The following is a 20,154-nucleotide window of genomic DNA, read 5'->3' on the forward strand; positions in this document are numbered from 1 at the left end:
AAAAGAAATTAATAAAATATTGTGTTGAATTTTACAGCAAATTACAGCACTGCAGATTGAAAAGGAAGCATAATTTTAATAACATTAAATTAGAACATGGCTTTTGTAGCAATTGTAAATGCTATATACCCAACAAAGTGTATGCCATATCATGGACTTATTTCTTTTATTTACTATTTCATTTTTACTGAGCCCCTGGAGTACAGCTATCTGCATACTTATGGTGCTCCAACAGTGGACCTTCCGGTCTCTGATGCAAAAGCTTCAGAGTCGTGTGCTGTACTGCCACTCTGCCCATTCCCTCCTCTCCTCTTGCCTGATCACGGAAGTTTTGAGAATCCATAGCTATACTCCCGACACTCAGTAAAAATGTAAAAAAGTAAATAAAAAAGATAAGTCCATGAAGTGGCATACACCTTAATGGACTTAACCCCTTATAAACCATCAGATTTAAAAAAAAAACCTGCTGCAATTCTTGGAATTCTTTAACCACTAGGTATCTGCGCTATAGCCGAATGACGGCTACAGCGCAGACCTGCATTGCCGGGACGATGTCTATTGACGTTGTCCCGTGCACGAGCGTCCTGCGTGCCCCCTGAAGGGCGCGCATGGTGCGCTCTGTGATCAGCGAGTCTATGAGACTCACAGATCGGACTAAGGGGTCATTCCCGACCCCTTACCACATGATCAGCTGTCAGCCAATGACAGCTAATCATGTGATGTCAACACAGCCGGTAATCTGTTTTTTTTTCTCCTCGCGCTGACAGAGCAAGGAGAGAAAAAAAAAGCCAATCACCGGCGGCAGTGAGCGGGACATCAGTCCCGCTCACTGGGATGTGCTGCCAGATCCTCAGTGCCCACCTGTGCCCCCTACAAGTGCCTCCTACCAGTGCCCACGAGCGCCACCTGTCAGTGCCCACAGTGCCACCTATCAGTGCCCACAATCAGTGCCTGGACAGTGCTGCACATCAGTGCCCATCAGTGCTGCCTATCAGTGCCACCTATCAGTGCCCATCAGGGCCATCTATCAGTTGGGCTATCAGTGCCACCCATCGGGGCCCATCAGTGCCATCTTATCAGTGGCCATCAGTGCCGCCTTATCTGTGCCCATCAGTACCAACTAATCTGTCCCCATCAGTGCCACCTTATCTTTGCCTATTAGTGCCCATCAGTGCAGCCTATCAGTGCCCACCAGTGCCGCCTCATCAGCACATATCAATGAAGCAGAAAAATTACCATTTTATAATTTAAAAAAAATTTTTTTTTTTAATTTTCCATCTTTTTTTGTTTGTTTAGCAAAAAATAAAAACCCCAGCTGTGATTAAATACCACCAAAAGAAAGCTCTGTTTCTGGGAAAAAAATTATAAAAATGTCATTTGGGTACAGTGTTGTATGACCGCGCAATTGTCATTCAAAGTGCGTCAGCACCGAAATCTGAAAATTGGTCTGGGCAGGAGGGGGGTTTAAGTGCCCAGTAAGCAAGTGGTTAAAGTTTCCAAAAGAGGCACATGGTATGTGGCTACAAGTATGTGGACACCCCTGCACATTATTGAGGTATGAGGTTTCCAGAAAAGGGTACAGCTTACAAAGACATGTTAGACAATTGTGCTCACCCAACCTTGTGAGAACAGTATGAGGAAGGCTTGTTTTTTTTTTTTTTTTTTTTTTCCAATAAATTTTTATTGAAGTATACAGAAAAATACATCTGAAAGCCAAAGTGACAGAAACCATTTTGACAAAGTATGATAGTACAACTTTTGAAAACATGAAGTAACAACCGTGTGTTATTTATACTAAGTTCAAGACTTCACTAACCAATTTGAGGAGTACAAGGTCACATACTATAGATGATGCATGTAAATATGTCGTTTTTCAAATGGGTGGAGGGGAGGGGGTGACTCCACCCAGACACCCCGACAGGGAGCTGGACTGTGTCCGAGCGGAGGCAGACCCAACCCCCCACCATAGATTCCAGTAAGTCTTATTACGGCTTGTTAACCTACACCTAGGTCAAAGGCAGCGACCTTGAGTCCGAATATATATATAAAAAAAGAAAAAAACAGCCCCAGCTAAGCTAGAAGAACTGAATAGCATAGAAAAAAAAAAAAAAAAAAAAGATCTAACAACCTGTGAGGCTCATTAATGTGAACCATGAGATACGTAAAAGTAATAACAGCCTAAGACCACCGGAAGCTATCTCCACAGTTTATCTTGTAGCCTAATGGGTGGTGTATAACCAGGAAACTGTCGTCTGCAAGTATAGAGAAAATCTCTTCAGAGGCAAGTTTTCTTGTGAGTAGGGCATCTAGATCTCTCCTCTGGGAGTAAAGAGGCTCCCTGGAGTTCTAAAGCCAGGGCTCCATCGCAAGAGGGAGCAGAAATAGAGATATAAGGGGGAAGAATAAAGGAAAGGGAATATAAGAAAGATATAAGGAGTCTGTCCGTCGACTCCGCACCTTCTACCCACCATGATGTGTGAGCGATTTATATTCAGGGGTAGAAAGGAAGTGGAACCAACAAGCCCAGGTAGAAGTGAATTTTTCTGGTTTGTCATGGGCTTGATGAATCAAGTCCTCCATTTCCGCTGTTTTGCGGACTCTCGCCAGCCATTCTACTATTGTGGGTGGATCGGAGTTGCGCCATTTGGTCGGAACACATAGTTTGGCAGCATTTAACATGTGCATTGATAATGAGCGAAAATATTGTTTTTTGGGGATAGAGGGCAAGCCTAATAGAAATTGTGAAGGTCGGAAGGCCAAGTCAAAGGTGGTAACTTGCTTAATCACCCTGTGGACTTCTTTCCAAAACGGTTGCAATTTGGGGCAGGACCACCAAATATGTAAGAAAGATCCTATTCCGTCTAAGCAGCGCCAGCACTGTGAGGAGAGATGTGGAACAAAACGTTGTATCTGGAGAGGTGTTCTGTACCATCGTGAGATTATTTTAAATGCGTTCTCCTGTGTGTGAGCGTTCAGGGTCCCTTTATGAGCCATCTTGAATATAGTTTCCCAGTCTTCTACAGAAAAGGACTGGGACAAGTCATCTTCCCACTTTTGTTTCAGTCTATCAAAAGCCGACTTAAGAGGTGATAATAGTAGCGCATAGATCTGTGAGGTGAGGTGTCGTTGTGGTTCTGTTAGCGTACAAAGTTGTTCGAATGTAGTTAAGGGGCGAGACCACTGAGAAGGGGATGGAGCCGTCTGGAGGAAGTGTCTCAATTGAAGGTAAGACCAGAAGGGGACAGAAGTCGTCTGTGTCATCGCTACTAAAGATTCGTATGATTTCATTTTATCCCCCACATAAAAGTGTCGAACTTGCAGAGGATCCTGAGGGCAAACATCGTTCAAGAAGTTTGTCTCCAAACCTGGGACAAAATCGGGGTTACCTCTGACTGGTGTTAAGGGGCTGTGAAGGGAGGACACCGCAAATTTTGTGAAGCTTTCTTTGGATGCGATTAACGTGGGACTAATTAGGGGATGGTTTCGTATGGCGAGTGGTATGTGTTTCGTATGTATCCAAGGAAGTGACCCCAGTAACGATGGGATTAGGGATTTCTCAAGTTGCACCCAATCCTTCCCCTGAGCGTGTAAGTTCCAATCGAGGACCCTGGTGAGGTGGCTAGAGAGGTAGTATTTATAAATGTCTGGAAGACCCAAACCCCCCACATTCTTAGGGGCGGTGAGTTTCAGGAAACTAAGTCGGGGAGATGCCTGTCCCCAAATAAACTAAGTGCAAAGTCTACGCAGAGAGGCAAAGAACATGTTCGGGACTGTAATGGGAAGAGCCTGTAAGATGTATAGCACCCTAGGAAGAATATTCATCTTGATTATGGCTATTCTCCCGAACCAAGAAAACAACCCTCCCGACCACTTGGAAAGATCTTTGGTAATAGATCGGAGTAGCGGTAGAAAGTTAGAAGCATACCAATCTTGGATAGACGTGGTAAGGTGAATTCCTAGGTATTTGATGTCATGTGTACTCCAAATGAATGGGAATTTAGCTTTGCATTGGTTACAGGTCTCTTTTGAAAGAGTCAGGTTAAGAGCAGTGGACTTCGAATAATTAATTTGAAGGTTGGACAGGATATGATAATGTTGCAGTGTGGAAAGCAGGGCAGGGATAGTTGACAGGGGGTCTGTTAAAAATAAGAGGATGTCGTCTGCAAAGGCCGCTGTTTTAAACTGACGATGGTGTATTTGTATCCCTTTAATGGCCTGGTCCGCTCTAATGCAGTTGAGGAGGGGTTCAAGTGTAAGAATAAAAATTAGTGGGGAGAGCGGACAGCCCTGGCGGGTACCATTTGCGATGGGGAAGGCATCTGACAGGTGGCCATTCACTCTTACTTTAGCTGTGGGGTTAGAGTAAAGGGTCTTGATCAAGTTTAACATCGATGGTGGTAGGCCCAGGGATTCCAACATTTGAAACATAAAGTCCCAGGCCACCCTGTCAAACGCCGAGGAAGGCTTGTTGATTCTCCAGCATGACCTGAAGTCCTATCCACAAAACCAGCTCCATAAAAACAAAGTACAAGACTTCCCGAAAGAGTGGAGACTGCTATAGCCAGCACCATTTGTTTGTCAGCTGTTTTATTATGAACCTGTTTTTTTTATTGGCCATGTTATAGAAGTGATGAACACGTGGTGATTGTGCCAGTCCATGAGATGTCACTACTGTTGTCATATCTATTGTGGGGTCATTGGTGAATAGTTTGTGTAGCCTAGATAAAAAAAAAAAATAATTGGTGAGAGTACAAAGTGTAAGGGCTTGTTGTAACAATTATAATCTTCTTGCAGTACAATTGATGGAAGGTTGACTTTTATACTCTCTATTCCCAAATCAGATCTGTGTGATGCAGTTGCTGCTGTATTCACACCCAGCTTGGTTAGTTCTCTGGAAATGGCCAATCTCCAAAGAGTTTCCTATTGCCAGTTAGTGTATTTTTTGTATGAAAAATGATAACTAAAGATATATATATATATATATATATATATATATATATATATATATATATATATATAATTTTTAATTTTTTTTGCCTTTGTAGATAGAGTGCAGAGAGATCAGAATGCTTGTCAGTCTTTATTATTGTCTGTGCCCCTGTTAAGGAGATTCACCACCCTCTCTATTTGACCTGCTTACCATTATCATTGAAAGTGAAATTAACGCAAATCCCAAATCTTGGGTTGTCCCCAGAAAAGTAACAGAGGGGAAATCTTCCAACGGGCACACTAGTTCTGGTGACCTGGGGGTCCCTAAGGAATTGCCTTAATTTGCCAGGCTTTCCTCCCTTACTCTATCCAAAATGGAAAAAAAAAAGTTTTGTCTATAGTTCTACTTTTTTTAAGTAGTGTGGCTTCAGTAAGTTTGTGTAAGTTGTGTACTTTGTGTAATTTCAAAGCTTTGTACTGTGTTGATCCAAGGCTAAGGAGTTATTGAGAAAAGGGAAGCTGTGTACTAGTCCATTAGAATTCCTATCAGCTCATCTTTTCACTGTAAGTACTTGTTATCATGTGTTTATTTTCTCTTTTCAGACGTGCAAAAGTGGTGAGAGTCATTGGCCTATTGGCTGCGCATACGACGGAGCTTAAAGAAGATGTTCCTGTTGTAGAGGTACATTAAAGGATGATTCTTAAATTATTGATTAGCATTGTATAAAAATTTATACATTTTAAATATTGATTATAACTGCACCTAGATAGTAACTTGTTCACCCTAAATCAAAATAGATTTCATTTTTTTTTTGGTGAAATTAGAGGTTGGTCACTAAAATTAACAGGGCCTTAAGAACTCCTCCATTTCTTTGAAGCCAGTATGCAGACTTCACTCAACAGTATTGTCTGTTTAAAACAAATTAATATCACACATTACCACTGCAAACAGTTGTATAAAATTATATATATATATATATATACACACACGCATGCAGTACACACAATAAAAAAAATAAAAAAAATATTGAGAACTATGATGTTTGTGCAATTCAATATTTGCATTTCATTTAGCATGTATTTATTATACATTATATTTCAGGTGTTTATATAGAAGTTTCTTAGCTGTCATTTTCCTCTGTTATGAATCCTGAAATGCATAGCAGATTTAAGTCCACGCAGTTTTTTTTCATTAGGTTTTTAGTAGACTATTAAGTAGTCCTTCATCCTCAATCTGGTTTGATATTACAGGGCTAATGTAAATCAGACGTATTGTCTAGCATTGTGCTGTACATTGGAAAGTCCTGCATTCTGCAGCAGACATCAATGTATATATTTGCAAGTGCAGTTGGTGTAAAGAAACCTTCAGGCTAGAGATAGACTAATAACAATTTGGCTGCACAGTCCTTTGATAAGACAGATGGGCAGTCAGCTGCACACCAATATCCATTACCTGTAACTTCATCCTATAGATGGTGGTAAATGTCAGAGATCCTTCATGTATACCTATAATGGTCATCACCAATTCTTTCATCTAAGCTGGTTAATTTTTAAGACCTATTTTTCTTTTTATTAAACCATAGTGCCTGCCCCATTATGAGAAGCTTTTGAAACGTACAGTAAATATGTTTGGATTTGTGTATGCCAGCATTTTACTGATGTCAAACAAAATGCAAAACAAGCTTCAAAGGAGGTCAGAAGCAGCTCAAATGCATCCCAGATGCATGTTGAAGGCACATTAAAGCATGCTGCATTTCTCATTTCATAATTTCATAGTTAGTAAGGTTGAATAAAGACACCAGTCCATCCAGTTCAACCTGAGCGAGTGTCTACAATTGTCCCTATCCCTGTACATTGCACACTCACATCAGGCCCACAATCCAAGGTCCCCATTCATATACTAGGACCAATTTTGGACAGAAGCCAATTAACCTACCTGCATGTCTTTGGATAGTGGGAGGAAACCGGTGTACCTGGAGGAAACCCACGCAGGCACAGGGAGAACATGCAAACTCCAGGCAGGTAGTGTCGCGGTTGGGATTTGAACCTTCTTACTGCTAGACGAGAGTGCTAACCACTACACCACTGTGCCACCCACCATTTACCAAAGGCAATGCAAAAAGATAGTTACCATAGTAATTAATTCTATTATCTGTAATTTATATAGCTTTACAATATAAAAGGGAGACAGACGTTACAATGCAATAAAATACAAGTGTGTTAAGAAGGAATTGCTCAAAAGAGCTTACAATCTAATAGGGTGGGCCAAGTGGTACAGAAGGTTGTAACTGTGGGGGATGAGCTGATGGAAGTGATAAAAGATTAGTTGGAGGTGTGATAGGCTTCCCTGAAGAGATGAGTTTTCAGGGATCACCTAAAGGAAGCCAGAGTTGATGATAGCAGGACAGATTGAGGTAGAGAGTTCTAGAGGATGGGAGAGGCTCTAAAGAAGTTCTGAAGGATAGCATGAGATTAACTTTGATTTCATAGATGAAAACCTGTTCTCATACGACTAAAACCTTACAAGCCTAACCTACTTTATCGATTATATATATATATATATATATATATATATATATATATATATATATATATATATATATAATTGATAAATTTTTTTTTTCCTGGAGGTTTAGTTAGGCGTGCACACACACACTTAAATAATCCTATAGAAAGTGTACACTATTTTACTTTGTGGGGTGATCTTAGTTATTAGTGAATGATAACAGTTTGTCTTTCTGTTTTTCTATTAGAGTCTTGGTTACAGTATGTGCTGGTAACCTTACAAATGAATGTAGCAGGGGTATTGTTGATTGCTGGATTACTGGGGTTCTTGCAAGTGTTGGACACTGAATATCTATGTTGCCATAGCAACAACAGTCCATATTTCAATTTTATTTTTTAAAAGAAAGTGTATCATGAAAGTCAGCAATTTCGCTTGAAAGGCCTTCTTTCTTTCAACACATGCCATGCGGAGAACCCCTAAAGTGTCACAGCTAAGATTATTGCTGTGTTTCGATTTTTTTTTTTTCCATGTAGGGCGACTAATTGTTCACAAAGTTTATCATTGGTTATACAAATATGGAAATTTCATATAAGCACAGTAGGGAAGAACTGTGTTTTTTTTCTTGGAACATATGGACAATTAGAGTGGAAAATCAGACCTTTTAAACAGGCTGTGTTTCTGCATGGCCATTAGTGTTGGCTATATTACGATGTATTAATATTTTTTTTTCCCAAGGCTTGTGGCATAGTGATGTGGTGACAGGTTTCATAGTTATTCTGTAAAAAGGTCTCAAAATTGCGTGTGATTTCATATACAGCTTAACTACTTCACTTCTGTATCAGAAAAAAACTGGAAGAAGACCACATTTATTTACATTATTCTGTATAAGATATTTACCCACTTCAGCCCCGGAAGATTTGGCTGCTGAATGACCAGGCCATTATTTGCGCTTCGACACTGCGTCGCTTTAACTGACAATTGTGCGGTCGTAACTGCACCCAAACAAAATTGACGTCCTTTTTTCCCCACAAATACAGCTTTCTTTTGGTGGTATTTGATCATCTTTGCGGTTTTTATTTTTTGCGCTATAAACAAAGACAGAGCGGCAATTTTGAAAAAAAAACACACAATATTTTGTACTTTTTGCTATAATAAATATTGCCGTTTTTTGATGGAACGGCATGGTTAGTGATAGGCAGCACAGTGGTGTAGTGGGTAGTACTCTCACCTAGCAGTAAAAAGCGACACTGGTTCAAATCCCAACCATGACACTATCTGCCTGAAGTTTGTATGTTCTCCCTGTGCCTGCGTGGGTTTCCTCCTGGTACTCCGGTTTCCTCCCACACTCCAAAGACGTGCTGGTAGGTTAATTGGCTTCTGTCTAAATTGGCCCTAGCATATGAATGTGAGTTAGGGACCTTAGATTGTAAGCTCCTTGAGGGTAGGGACCGGTGTGAATGAACAATGTATATGTAAAGCGCTGTGTAAATTGATGCCGCTATATAAGTACCTTTAAATAATAATAATATTTTCAGTCTATTCACACCTATGTTTTTTCTTTGATGTTTTTTTTTTTTTTAATAAATTGAAATGTACGAAAATGCATGTGTTAAAGTGTGCATTATGCTGCATGTTGGCATTCAATACAAGGTGCATTGCAGCACCTGTTAAAAATGTGCAACAGTGCACATTAGCATGCTTCAACATGCACTTTACCACACCCCTCGCCTATCCCTGTTGTTCTCGGTATAAGTGTACTGGGTGTCATACTGCATCCAGTACACTCTGTGTGCACCTTTTCACCTACCTCTCTACCTGCCTCTAATGTGTATGCCTATTAGTGTCCCACTCCTTCTGCCTCTCTGCATGACATTTGCCTTGCCTCACATGGCTGTAGGCAGGGGTTGTCAAGGGGTGCCAATCATCCCTTTATCCATCTGTACAGCCTGAGGATGCCTTTGACCTTCTCTATAGAGCTAAAGCGCTACTGAGACTTGTGATGTTGGCCCAAGCTGATGAGTGTCAATTTTTTGGATCTGCTCACAGCACCCTAGGGAGGTTTACATTTTGAGATTAAATGGTGTGCTTAACCAGTGGGTAAGTAATACCATGATGTAATTGGTAGGATTTAGGTTCACAAATACTCTAATTATGCTTAGGCATATAGCTTAGTTATAGTAACAAAGACTATAACTATTGAATACAGAATATCTTACTTTTTATTTTGGGGTGCAAAAGAAGGAGTCCAAAAATATCAGCAGTAAATGAGCTCCAGATACCTGGTAGACATTGTTTTATAGAAACATGCTAAATTTAAAGCTGAACTCCAAGCTGATATAAAGTGTACCAATTAATGCAGCTCTGTTCCAAAGTGCATGCCTCCAATTCTAAAGTAAAACATAGATTAATGTTCTTTGAGCACAGAGAACTGTACCGAAGAGCATTACTCTACAGATTGTGGGCATCTGTGGGTTAAAGAGCATTTCCAGGCAATACATTAAACAAATTATTGAACCACTACTGCCATAGAATGAAGACTGACTGCTAAAGTAATTGATTCCATTCAGTTTATCTTATTCCGAGTTTTCAATGTTGCAGCCACATTTCACAGAGTTCCTTACATGTGGGAAAGTAAAACATATTCTGTGTAACTTCCCCTGGATGCAATACTAATTGGATTCTAGGCAGGTTAGAATCGGATTGACATCTGCGGAAAAAATTCAGGCGTTCACATTCTCAAACTTTCTTTACATGAGAGCCAGCAATGGATCTGCAGTAGGGTGTGTTGGACAATATTTCCCTGGGGTTGATTTAGGCTCGATTCACATCTATGCATGTTACTGTTGAGTGTTTCTGCAGTGCTTTTTGCAGTGCTTGAACACACGTTTTATCGCAATTTTACTGCGTACAGGTTTTCTTTTTTGCACTGTATATACTCTCACATAGGGGGGAGGCCGGGATCTGGGGCCCCCCTTGTGAAAGGGGGCTTCTAGATTCCAATAACCCCCCACCCGCAGACCCCAACAACCATCGGGGAAGGGTTGTTGGGAAGAGGTCCTTGTCCTCATCACCATGGGGACAAGGTGGTTTGGGGTGGGGGGAGCAGAGCCCCCCCGCCCCAAAGCACCCACCCCCCCCACGTTGAGGGCATGCAGTCTGGTATGGTTAAGGGGGGGGCACGCTAGTCCCTTCCCTTTCCTGACCTGCCAGGCTGCATGCACAGATAAGGGTCTGGTAAGTATTTTGGGGGGGGGGGACTCCACAACATTAAAAAAAAAAAATTGGCTTGCGGGGGGATCCCTCCGAATCCATACTAGACCCAAGGGCCTGGTATAGACCTGGGGGAGACCACTCGCTTTTTTCTCCCAATTTTTTAAAATCCGACAATTCTTTATATATTTATTTTTTACATTCAGTGGGGAAGCCCGCTGACAGCTGATGACTCATCGGTTATTACGGACGCGGCGGCCGGCTTCCCAGCCCCCTCCTTAGCAGCCAGTTATATACAGCTTTTAAAAAAAGCACATTACGGTAAAATTGCGGTTAAAAAATAAAAGGTACTTGTATTTTGGATGCAGGTCCATTAAACTCTATTACACGCAATACGGGGAAAAAAGTCCCTGACCCTTTCCAAAAATGCAGAGGCACAAAAATGCATCAATGTGAACATGTTCCATAAGAACCCATCTTAAAAAAAATTCCCTGCACTTCTCAAAATACAAAATGCATCAAAAAATGCATTAGTGTGAATCGAGCCTTAAGCTGACCATACATTTTACAATTTTCTTGTTCAATTTCTTTTAGCTTTACCTTCAACTATGTAGTGGAAGGGCCTGCCTGATTGCATACAACATTTAAAGTGTTTAGATGTAACCTCATATTATATAGTTTTGGTAAATCTAAGACCCCATACACACATAGGCAGATTTTTGTCTTCAGATTTACCCAAACTATATAAGGTCAAACCTTAGGAGTTTCAATTTGTATGCAATCAGGCAGGCCTTTTCAGTACATGGTTTTGGTAAATTGAAGAAAATCTAATTGCGTGTATTGGGCTAAAGGCTCTGTTTCCACTACTGTTAGTTGTTGTGCGACTTGACTTGTGAAGTCGCATGACAAGTCAAAATTCCATGTATTTCAATGGTCCCCGTTCTGATTGGTGCGACTCTAGTTGCATAACATTGCATCAAAAATTGCATTGCAAAGTTATATAAATCGTGCGGCTTTGGGGTCGCAATAGTGGAAACCTAGCCTAAAGGAAACTTGTAGAAGGACATTTTATAATGTATGGCAAGCCTAAGGCCCCTTTCACACTGGGGCAGTGCGGGCGCTTGAGGTAAAACTGCTCTATTTTTAGATCAATTGATCATACCTGATGTACTAACTGCCTCATTTCCCTGAGGCCTAATATGCCAAGACAGTACAAATACCCCCCAAATGACACCTTTTTGCAAAATAGATAGTCTAATATATTTAGTAAGAGGCATGATGAGTTTTTTTTAAGTTGTCATTTTTTCCCACAATTATTTGGAAAATAAAGAAATTAAATGAAAAGCTGTTTCTCACACATGGCATAGGCATACTTGCAAACATTTTATATTTTTTAGCAGAGGTCCTAGAGAATAAAATGATGGCATTTGCAATTTTTTTTATGTCACATGATATTTGTGCAGCGGTTTTTCGATCACTTTCGAATTGTTTGGAAAAAAAATACACTTTAAGATATTTGAATGCACATAAATACAATACAATACCCAATTTTTGGTAAAATATAAAATATATTGTGATTTGTTGTGTGGCACCGAGTAAATAGATACCAAACATGTCACTCTTTAAAAATTGCGCATGCTTGTGGAATGGCGTCAACCTACGGTATTTAAAAATCTGCATAGGTGACGCTTTATAAGCCTTTACAGGTTACCAGTTTAGCGTTACAGAGGAGTCCTGTAGTGCTCATGCTCTGACAATCACGACAATATGTCATGTGTGGTGCAATTGCCGTTTACGTATGCGTACGGGACCAATGCGTGCGCTTGCACATGCACACGGGGGAGCCGGGGGTCTCTTTAATTTTTTGTATTTATTTATTTATTATTTGGCACACTGTGACAGATGTTGTTTTTGTGCACTTTACACTGTAACAGATGTTGATTGGACACTAGTACAGATGTTGCTGTGGACAGGGACAGATGGTGCTTTGTGCTCTGGTGTGGGATGGCTTTAGTGTGTGTGATCTGAGTGTAGCTGAACAGTAAAATCATCAGCTACACACGGATTGCTGCCTGGCTGCAGCAATCCCTCTATCTTCCCCCCTCACTGAGTTCTCACTGAGCTCAGGAGGAGAGCCGACACAGAGACACGTGCTTCTGTTTATATTGTGTGATGGCTGTGATTGGACATAGCCATCACATGATCGGGAGGGCCAATCAGAGAGCCCTCCCGATCATGTGATGGCTATGATGTGCTGTGTCTAAGGGACACAGCAGTCAAGGGATCGCCCCACTGCACAACCACGCTTCTGAAGTCAGAAAGATGCTCTTCCCAATCGGCCGTTTATGTACAGTGGCTAAGTGGGAAGCCGTAAAGCTTTGACAAAAAAACCTTTAGGCCGATTTCTATGCAGATCTTCACCACATTTTTCACACTCCAGTTTTAGTAAATCAACCCCTATGTATGAATCCAAAACCAAAACCCAAAGCAAGAAGGTTGTTTTCTCTGTATACTTTCAAGTGTTCCGTTTTTAGTTCAGCTGAGCGTACTTTTACCTATTCTAAGCTGCTTTCGACATTTGTCAAGTGTGCGGTAGCTGGATTTACATGATCCTTATAAAAGTTACCTGTATCAATATTTGTTTTTTTTACTAGAAATTTCGAGTTGCTATCCAGTTGATTAAAACAAGAACTGAAGCCTGTTTCCTTCTCTTTTGTTTAACAAATAGACCCATGATTGTCCTTGAAAAGCTATATTAATATTTTGTCATCCTACAACCACGCACCCATTTACCTTTCTGTACCGGGATGTCGTTTTGAGACTATACTGATCATTCAGACCAGAAAATTTATCTCCTGGGCTCTTGGTTTCCCAGTCTCTCCTGCCAGAATACATCAGTAGAGGGCACTCTGACATCTCTCAAGCCTACAGTCCTTGGCTTCGATTTAATTTCAAGAAATCCTAATTATGGAACATGTCTTCAACTGTCTCCATTTTGTGTTTTTCAAGCATTTATGTACCTGCATTTTGGAGTAGGACTACGGACGTTAATACGCTTGATATCTCTGAGAAAATCACAGCTGTGGTTAATTTGTTAGTTCTTACATTCCAGGCTGATTTAATTTACTGAAGGGACGTTAAAATTAATTATTTAGCAGTGTGCATATAAGTGGTAAAACTATGAACATATTAACAGTCTGAAATTGCTGTTTGCTTAAGCTGTATGATAGGAAGGTCATTTAAAAAGCAGTTTTTTTTCCCCCTTTTTTATTAAAGAAATGCTGGACCATGGTATGCTATTTAATAGCACAGTATTTAATTGTAATTTCCTAGCTCACTAGGAAATGAAATTAATTGCTACTATCCAGGCTAACATAAATCCACGTTATGGTGCATTCATTAGTTACTTGGATGGAAGAGCGTTGTGTCATGCTGCTTTTCTGTTTTCCTGGGATTATAAAATCCAATTTTATGCATTGTTATTGGTAAGTTTGACCTGCTGGCAAAATGCCGGTTGAAAAAAAAAATTTAAAAAATGGATGGCATCTTTGTATAAACACTTGATCTTTACCAGCTATATCTGCAGTGTTAGCTAAAGCATTTTTGTGTGGCATTAGCGTCACTCAATTAGAGTGAAGTTTTAACAGCTATGCATTCTGTGCTAAGGAGAACTCTCCAGCGGCTTTGAAGGTCATCTGTAAAACAGCTGCGACAAGATTTTCATTTTATCTCGTAACTGGTATGACAAGGCTTGTCAAGTGCTCTATATGAAAATATCATAAGATTATAGGAGGGAAAAAGTGATTTATAGAGGCAAAGGACTGCAGAGTGCGTAGAATATATACTTGTGTTTTATTCTTATTTGCTAGATCTTTATCTAATAGTGTGATCTTTTGATTCATCCATTTTGTTTTATATAGTATGTGCCTGTCTTTTTATTATTTGATCATATACTTAAAGTTGGACTGAACTCTGGATGCTGTGCACAAAAAGGCAGGCAGAAGGTTGGGGACTTGTCCTCGGTATTGCCGGTGCTTCCCTAGCAACTGACTTACCATGCCTTGTGCTGTAATGGGTCTTTGTGTGGAGGATGCCTTCTTGATGGAAATGGGGCTTTTGCTTTCTCATTTCTGAACCTTTAGAGAGAATGACAGCGAGCAGCATAGTAGTGACATCATCAAACCTCACTCCAGATCTCCTGAGTCTAGCAGTCCTAGGCAGCAGTTCCTTATATCTCACATTGCAGATATACAGTCATGAGGCAGCAGGCACCTAGACAGTAGGTACCTAGGCACCCTCACATACCAGGAAGGGCACTGCTATTTTTTTGGCGGAATTCAGGACAAAATTTACATTTTCTGGGCACTGCTTATCTACAGTCAACACTGTTAAATATTCCCTATAACAAATCTTGACTTTTTGAGTTCAACGCCACTTTAACCCAATAAGGTCTTTTTTCGACTGTAGAAGCTAAAAATGTAGAAGCTGTTTCCTTGAATATGAGGGTGGACCTTTTTAACCTAATGTCCCAGGTATGGTTATACCATGTCCCTTATAAGGCTCCATGCACACTGAAGCTCAAAAAAGCTTTTTCTGGACGCCAGATTGCTGGCAGAAAACGCTGGTTGAAAAACGTGCGTTTATGGGCGTTTTCACAAAGGACACTCCAAAAATCCCACAGTGCATTTCAAACTCCCACAATGCATTGAAAAAATAGAATGCCGAACACTACTTAATGCGTATTTATGAGCGTTTATAAGCGTTTATGAGCGTTTATCTGCGTTTGTCGTTTTTTGACGGTGAAAAACGGCACTTTGAATGCGAATTTCTGGCGTTCAGAAAAAAGCCCATAAACTCCACTGCTCATTAAAGCTAAAAAACGTCCATGTGTGCATGGACACATAGGCTAACATAGAGTTAAGTTTATGGGCTTTTAAAAAAAAACTCCCAAACTCCAATAAACTGCAGTTTATGAGCTCCAGTGTGCATGGAGCCTAAGACTTTCGCTGAAAAGACAATCTGGTTAACATTTCAGCTCCATGCATAACTTTTGTGGGCACTGGAATTGATAAAAGTTTTTATAGGTTGCTAGCTATTCTTGTTTTGATAACGAACTGTACAACCTAGTTTTTGTACTCTTAGAACTGTCTAACTGTATAAGCATGCAACATGTCTTATTGTGGCCACAATGCTTTGATTTTTCAAAAATCTGTTTGATTTGTAATCAACAGTCGAATGGCCATAATTTCCCCTCCAAAGAATTTAGACTCTATTTCATTTGATTGGCCAGGACGAAATCTTATCGGTCATTTACATCTGTCTGCAGCACTGAGATATCTTTTTGGTTTTGAATACAGTTGTATTACGACCAATCGGATTAGTAGAATTCATGGTGGAAACGGAGATGCAGTCAATAATTTATGATAATAGTTTAGCTATCTAAATCCACTTCCCCACGTGTGGTTTATCAATCAAATGGATTGTCAACTATAGATTGATTATGCCTATTAGAAAAGATTGATAAGAAAATAAATTGATAATTTTTCAATGCATGTTGGGCCACCTTTGGGACTACGAGCCTGTGTTTTATCAGAATATTTAGTAACTATTGACATACTTTTTGGTTGTGTACTGAATGCTGATTACTTTATTGTCTATTGTAATCGACTGCTATTAACTGTACCATGTTATAAAAGATTAGTGGCAGGTAAGCACCTAAATACAGAGTACAAACATGAGGATTGTTTTACTTGCAGAGGATTTATAATTCTGTTCAGCCAGTTTTGTGATCTGGATATTCTTGACCACCACAACTTGGTAAAGAACATGGGTCAAAACACACTATTCTCCTGCTGACGAGACAGCAAAGGAGAAGCACACTAATGGGTCCTCACTCTCTTTCCTTGTCAGCAAATATTCACTGCAGCAGTTCCTGGTTGGCTGCTAAATCTCCCACTGCAGAGGAGTTACTAGAGTTTGACATTAAGACTTAGGGGTTGATTTACTAAAACTGGAGAGTGCAAAATATGGTGTTCATGGTAGCCAATCAGCTTCTAACTTCGGCTTGTTCAATTAAACTTTGGTTATAAAACCTGAAAGCTGATTGGTTTCCACGCAGGGCTGTACCAGATTTTGCACTATGCAGTTTTAGTAAATCGACCCATAGTCATTTACTTGCATTCATATATACATATTGTAATGTAATGAAAAAATTAAATAAAACAAATTAAATAAAAGAGGTTTCTATGCCTACAGCCTACCCAATTCTGTAGTGAAGATGTGCATTGCCCTGCACAGCTATAGAGTATGATGATATTTCAGATTTGTAACATGTTAAAACAATGTTTAAGTAGAACTTCCATGAAGATATGTATTCTGCATTCCAAGACTAGTGCCAAAGTGTTTAAAGGGCTTCAAGAAAGCTGCTTCAAGCTTGCTAAATGTTTTGTAATGCCTATTCACATATTGACAAATTAGGATGTTGGATTACCAGATTAAAGAGAGCCAGTCACTCAGTTTGTCCAAAGCTAGCCATGCACTTAAATTCCTTTTGTTCAGGAACTGGCTCTACAGTGAGAACTAAACAATCAAACATCTCTGATCGCTCAGTTCTCCCCTCTGCTCTGAGCAGAGAGCTAGTGAATGCCAATCAGCGGCTCTCTACTCTCCCCTCCAGCACTCACTGGAGCACTGGGCTGTGGAGGGGGCGGGAGGGGCTGGCTCAGCCTCTCAGTGAATCCCTGAGAGCTTGAGCCAGGTGCTGGGTCAAGCATCTTGGTGGTTCCCTACTATATGTCCGGGAACTTTCCCGAGCCTGGACAGGCTGAAGCCCACTGTCGGCTGTAATGAGTCACAGGAGTGCACGAAAACTGCACTCTTTTGATCCATAGGAGAAGTTTGGCCAAGAAGCTTTGACTTCTGACACTGAATCTGACCCTTGGGCTAAGAATCAGAGGTGGAAGACTTCCCGAGGTCAATTGATCACAGCCCTGCTAGATGCCTTACACTGTGATGATATAAAGAGGAGAGAGTTTGGGACTTTAGATAAGGTGTGTACCAGACAGCTGATGTAGTAGACCTAAATATAGTAGCAGTGCATATACAAAGGTAAGAGTACATAAAGGACAATCTTTATTAAGTTATCCATCGACAGTTAAGCCAATGTAAAAAAATTATACCTGTTCACTGAATCGCAGCAATATAACATTAAACAATCGTGAATAAAATTAAAACCAATGTAGGATAAAAAGTCAGAAGGATTGCAACACAATATGCGCGTTTTGTGATACATCACTTCTTCAGGAGCAGGCCCAATCCAACTATCTACAAAAAAATATATATATATATATATATATATATATATATATATATATATATATATATATATATATGTCAGCAACCATCCATTTAGATAATATTGTCAATCCAGATAAGAGTAATATCCAAATTTGATTATAACTCACAAGGTGGCTTCTATGGCAAGCACAGTACCAAAAAACAGGGCTCAGCCCATGGGTGTCCACCACGGGAACTGTACTGTGAAGATCATAGGGAAGGTGGAAGTGTCCATGTGGGAATCAATAGTGGCTTAATAGTTCATTAGAAATCTATGAAAATAATATGTGTGTGTGTGTGTATATATATATATATATATAATATTATGTGTGTGTGTGTGTGTGTGTGTGTGTGTTATATACAGTGCCTTGCGAAAGTATTCGGCCCCCTTGAACTTTTCAACCTTTTGCCACATTTCAGGCTTCAAACATAAAGATATAAAATTTTTATTTTTTGTGAAGAATCACCAACAAGTGGGACACAATTGTGAAGTGGAACGAAATCTATTGGATTTTTGAAACTTTTTTAACTAATAAAAAAATGAAAAGTGGGGCGTGCTAAATTATTCGGCCCCCTTGCGTTAATACTTTGTAGAGCCACCTTTTGCTGTGATTACAGCTGCAAGTCGCTTGGGGTATGTCTCATGTCTCTATCAGTTTTGCACATCCAGAGACTGAAATTCTTGCCCATTCTTCCTTGCAAAACAGCTCGAGCTCAGTGAGGTTGGATGGAGAGCGTTTGTGAACAGCAGTTTTCAGTTCTTTCCACAGATTCTCGATTGGATTCAGGTCTGGACTTTGACTTGGCCATTCTAACACCTGGATACGTTTATTTGTGAACCATTCCTTTGTAGATTTTGCTGTATGTTTGGGATCATTGTCTTGTTGTAAGATAAATCTCCGTCCCAGTTTCAGGTCTTTTGCAGACTCCAACAGGTTTTCATCCAGAATGGGTCCTGTATTTGGCTGCATCCATCTTCCCCTTAATTTTAACCATCTTCCCTGTCCCTGCTGAAGAAAAGCAGGCCCAAACCATGATGCTGCCACCACCATGTTTGACAGTGGGGATGGTGTGTTGAGGGTGATGAGCTGTGTTGCTTTTACGCCAAACATATCGTTTTGCATTGTGGGCAAAAAGTTTGATTTTGGTTTCATCTGACCAGAGCACCTTCTTCCACATGTTTGGTGTGTCTCCCAGGTGGCTTGTGGCAAACTTTAGATGAGACTTTTTATGAATATCTTTGAGAAATGGCTTTCTTCTTGCCACTTTTTGTGCAGTGTACGACTGATTGTTGTCCTATGGACAGACTCTCCCACCTCAGCTGTAGTTCTCTGCAGTTCATCCAGAGTGATCACGGGCCTCTTGGCTGCATCTCTGATCAGTCTTCTCCTTGTCTGAGCTGAAAGTTTAGAGGGACGGCCAGGTCTTGGTAGATTTGCAGTGGTCTGATACTCCTCCATTTCAAAATGATCACTTGCACAGTGCTCCTTGGGATGTTTAAAGCTTGGGAAATCTTTTTGTATCCAAATCCAGCTTTAAACTTCTCCACAACAGTATTACGGACCTGCCTGGTGTGTTCCTTGGTCTTCATGATGCTCTCTGCGCTTTCAACAGAACCCTGAGACTATCACAGAGCAGGTGCATTTATACAGAGACTTGATTACACACAGATGGATTCTATTTATCACCATCAGTCATTTAGGACAACATTGGATCATTCAGAGATCCTCGCTGAAGTTCTGGAGTGAATTTGCTGCACTGAAAGTAAAGGGGCCGGATAATTTTGCACGCACCACTTTTCAGTTTTTTATTTGCTAAAAAAAAGTTGAAAATATCCAATAGATTTCATTCCACTTCACAATTGTGTCCTACTTGTTGGTGATTCTTCACAAAAAATTAAAATTTTATATCTTTATGTTTGAAGCCTGAAATGTGGCAAAAGGTTGAAACGTTCAAGGGGGCCGAATACTTTCGCAAGGCACTGCAAATAAATATATATGTATGTAATATCACAGTATACATTATCAAAATGTCAATGGATAAACTATGGATATTTAAGCCTCTATATAGACCACCAGTGAGGTCTCAACCTGTAAGGACCTTTCCCTTGTCTGTACACATTAGTCCCCCTTTCTATCTTGGGGAACCATTCCTATATGGGTCTTTATATTCAC

The 20,154-nt window shown here is 40.2% G+C and overlaps 1 protein-coding gene across 2 annotated transcripts in view; it reads left to right on the top strand.

Annotated features, from left to right (window-relative positions):
- The window catches only part of ULK4 (unc-51 like kinase 4), a 951,013-nt gene that overhangs the window by 142,437 nt on the left and 788,422 nt on the right, over positions 1-20,154 (top strand). For both annotated transcript variants that reach the window (XM_077491567.1, XM_077491568.1), the window contains exon 17: positions 5,533-5,611. In XM_077491567.1, the coding sequence (XP_077347693.1) occupies positions 5,533-5,611 (79 nt within the window). The remainder of the gene's footprint in view (positions 1-5,532; positions 5,612-20,154) is intronic.

Source organism: Lithobates pipiens, unplaced genomic scaffold (genome assembly GCF_037356315.1).
Source record: "Lithobates pipiens isolate NorthernLeopardFrog02 unplaced genomic scaffold, aLitPip1_a1.2 Scaffold_19, whole genome shotgun sequence".
NCBI lineage: Eukaryota > Metazoa > Chordata > Amphibia > Anura > Ranidae > Lithobates > Lithobates pipiens.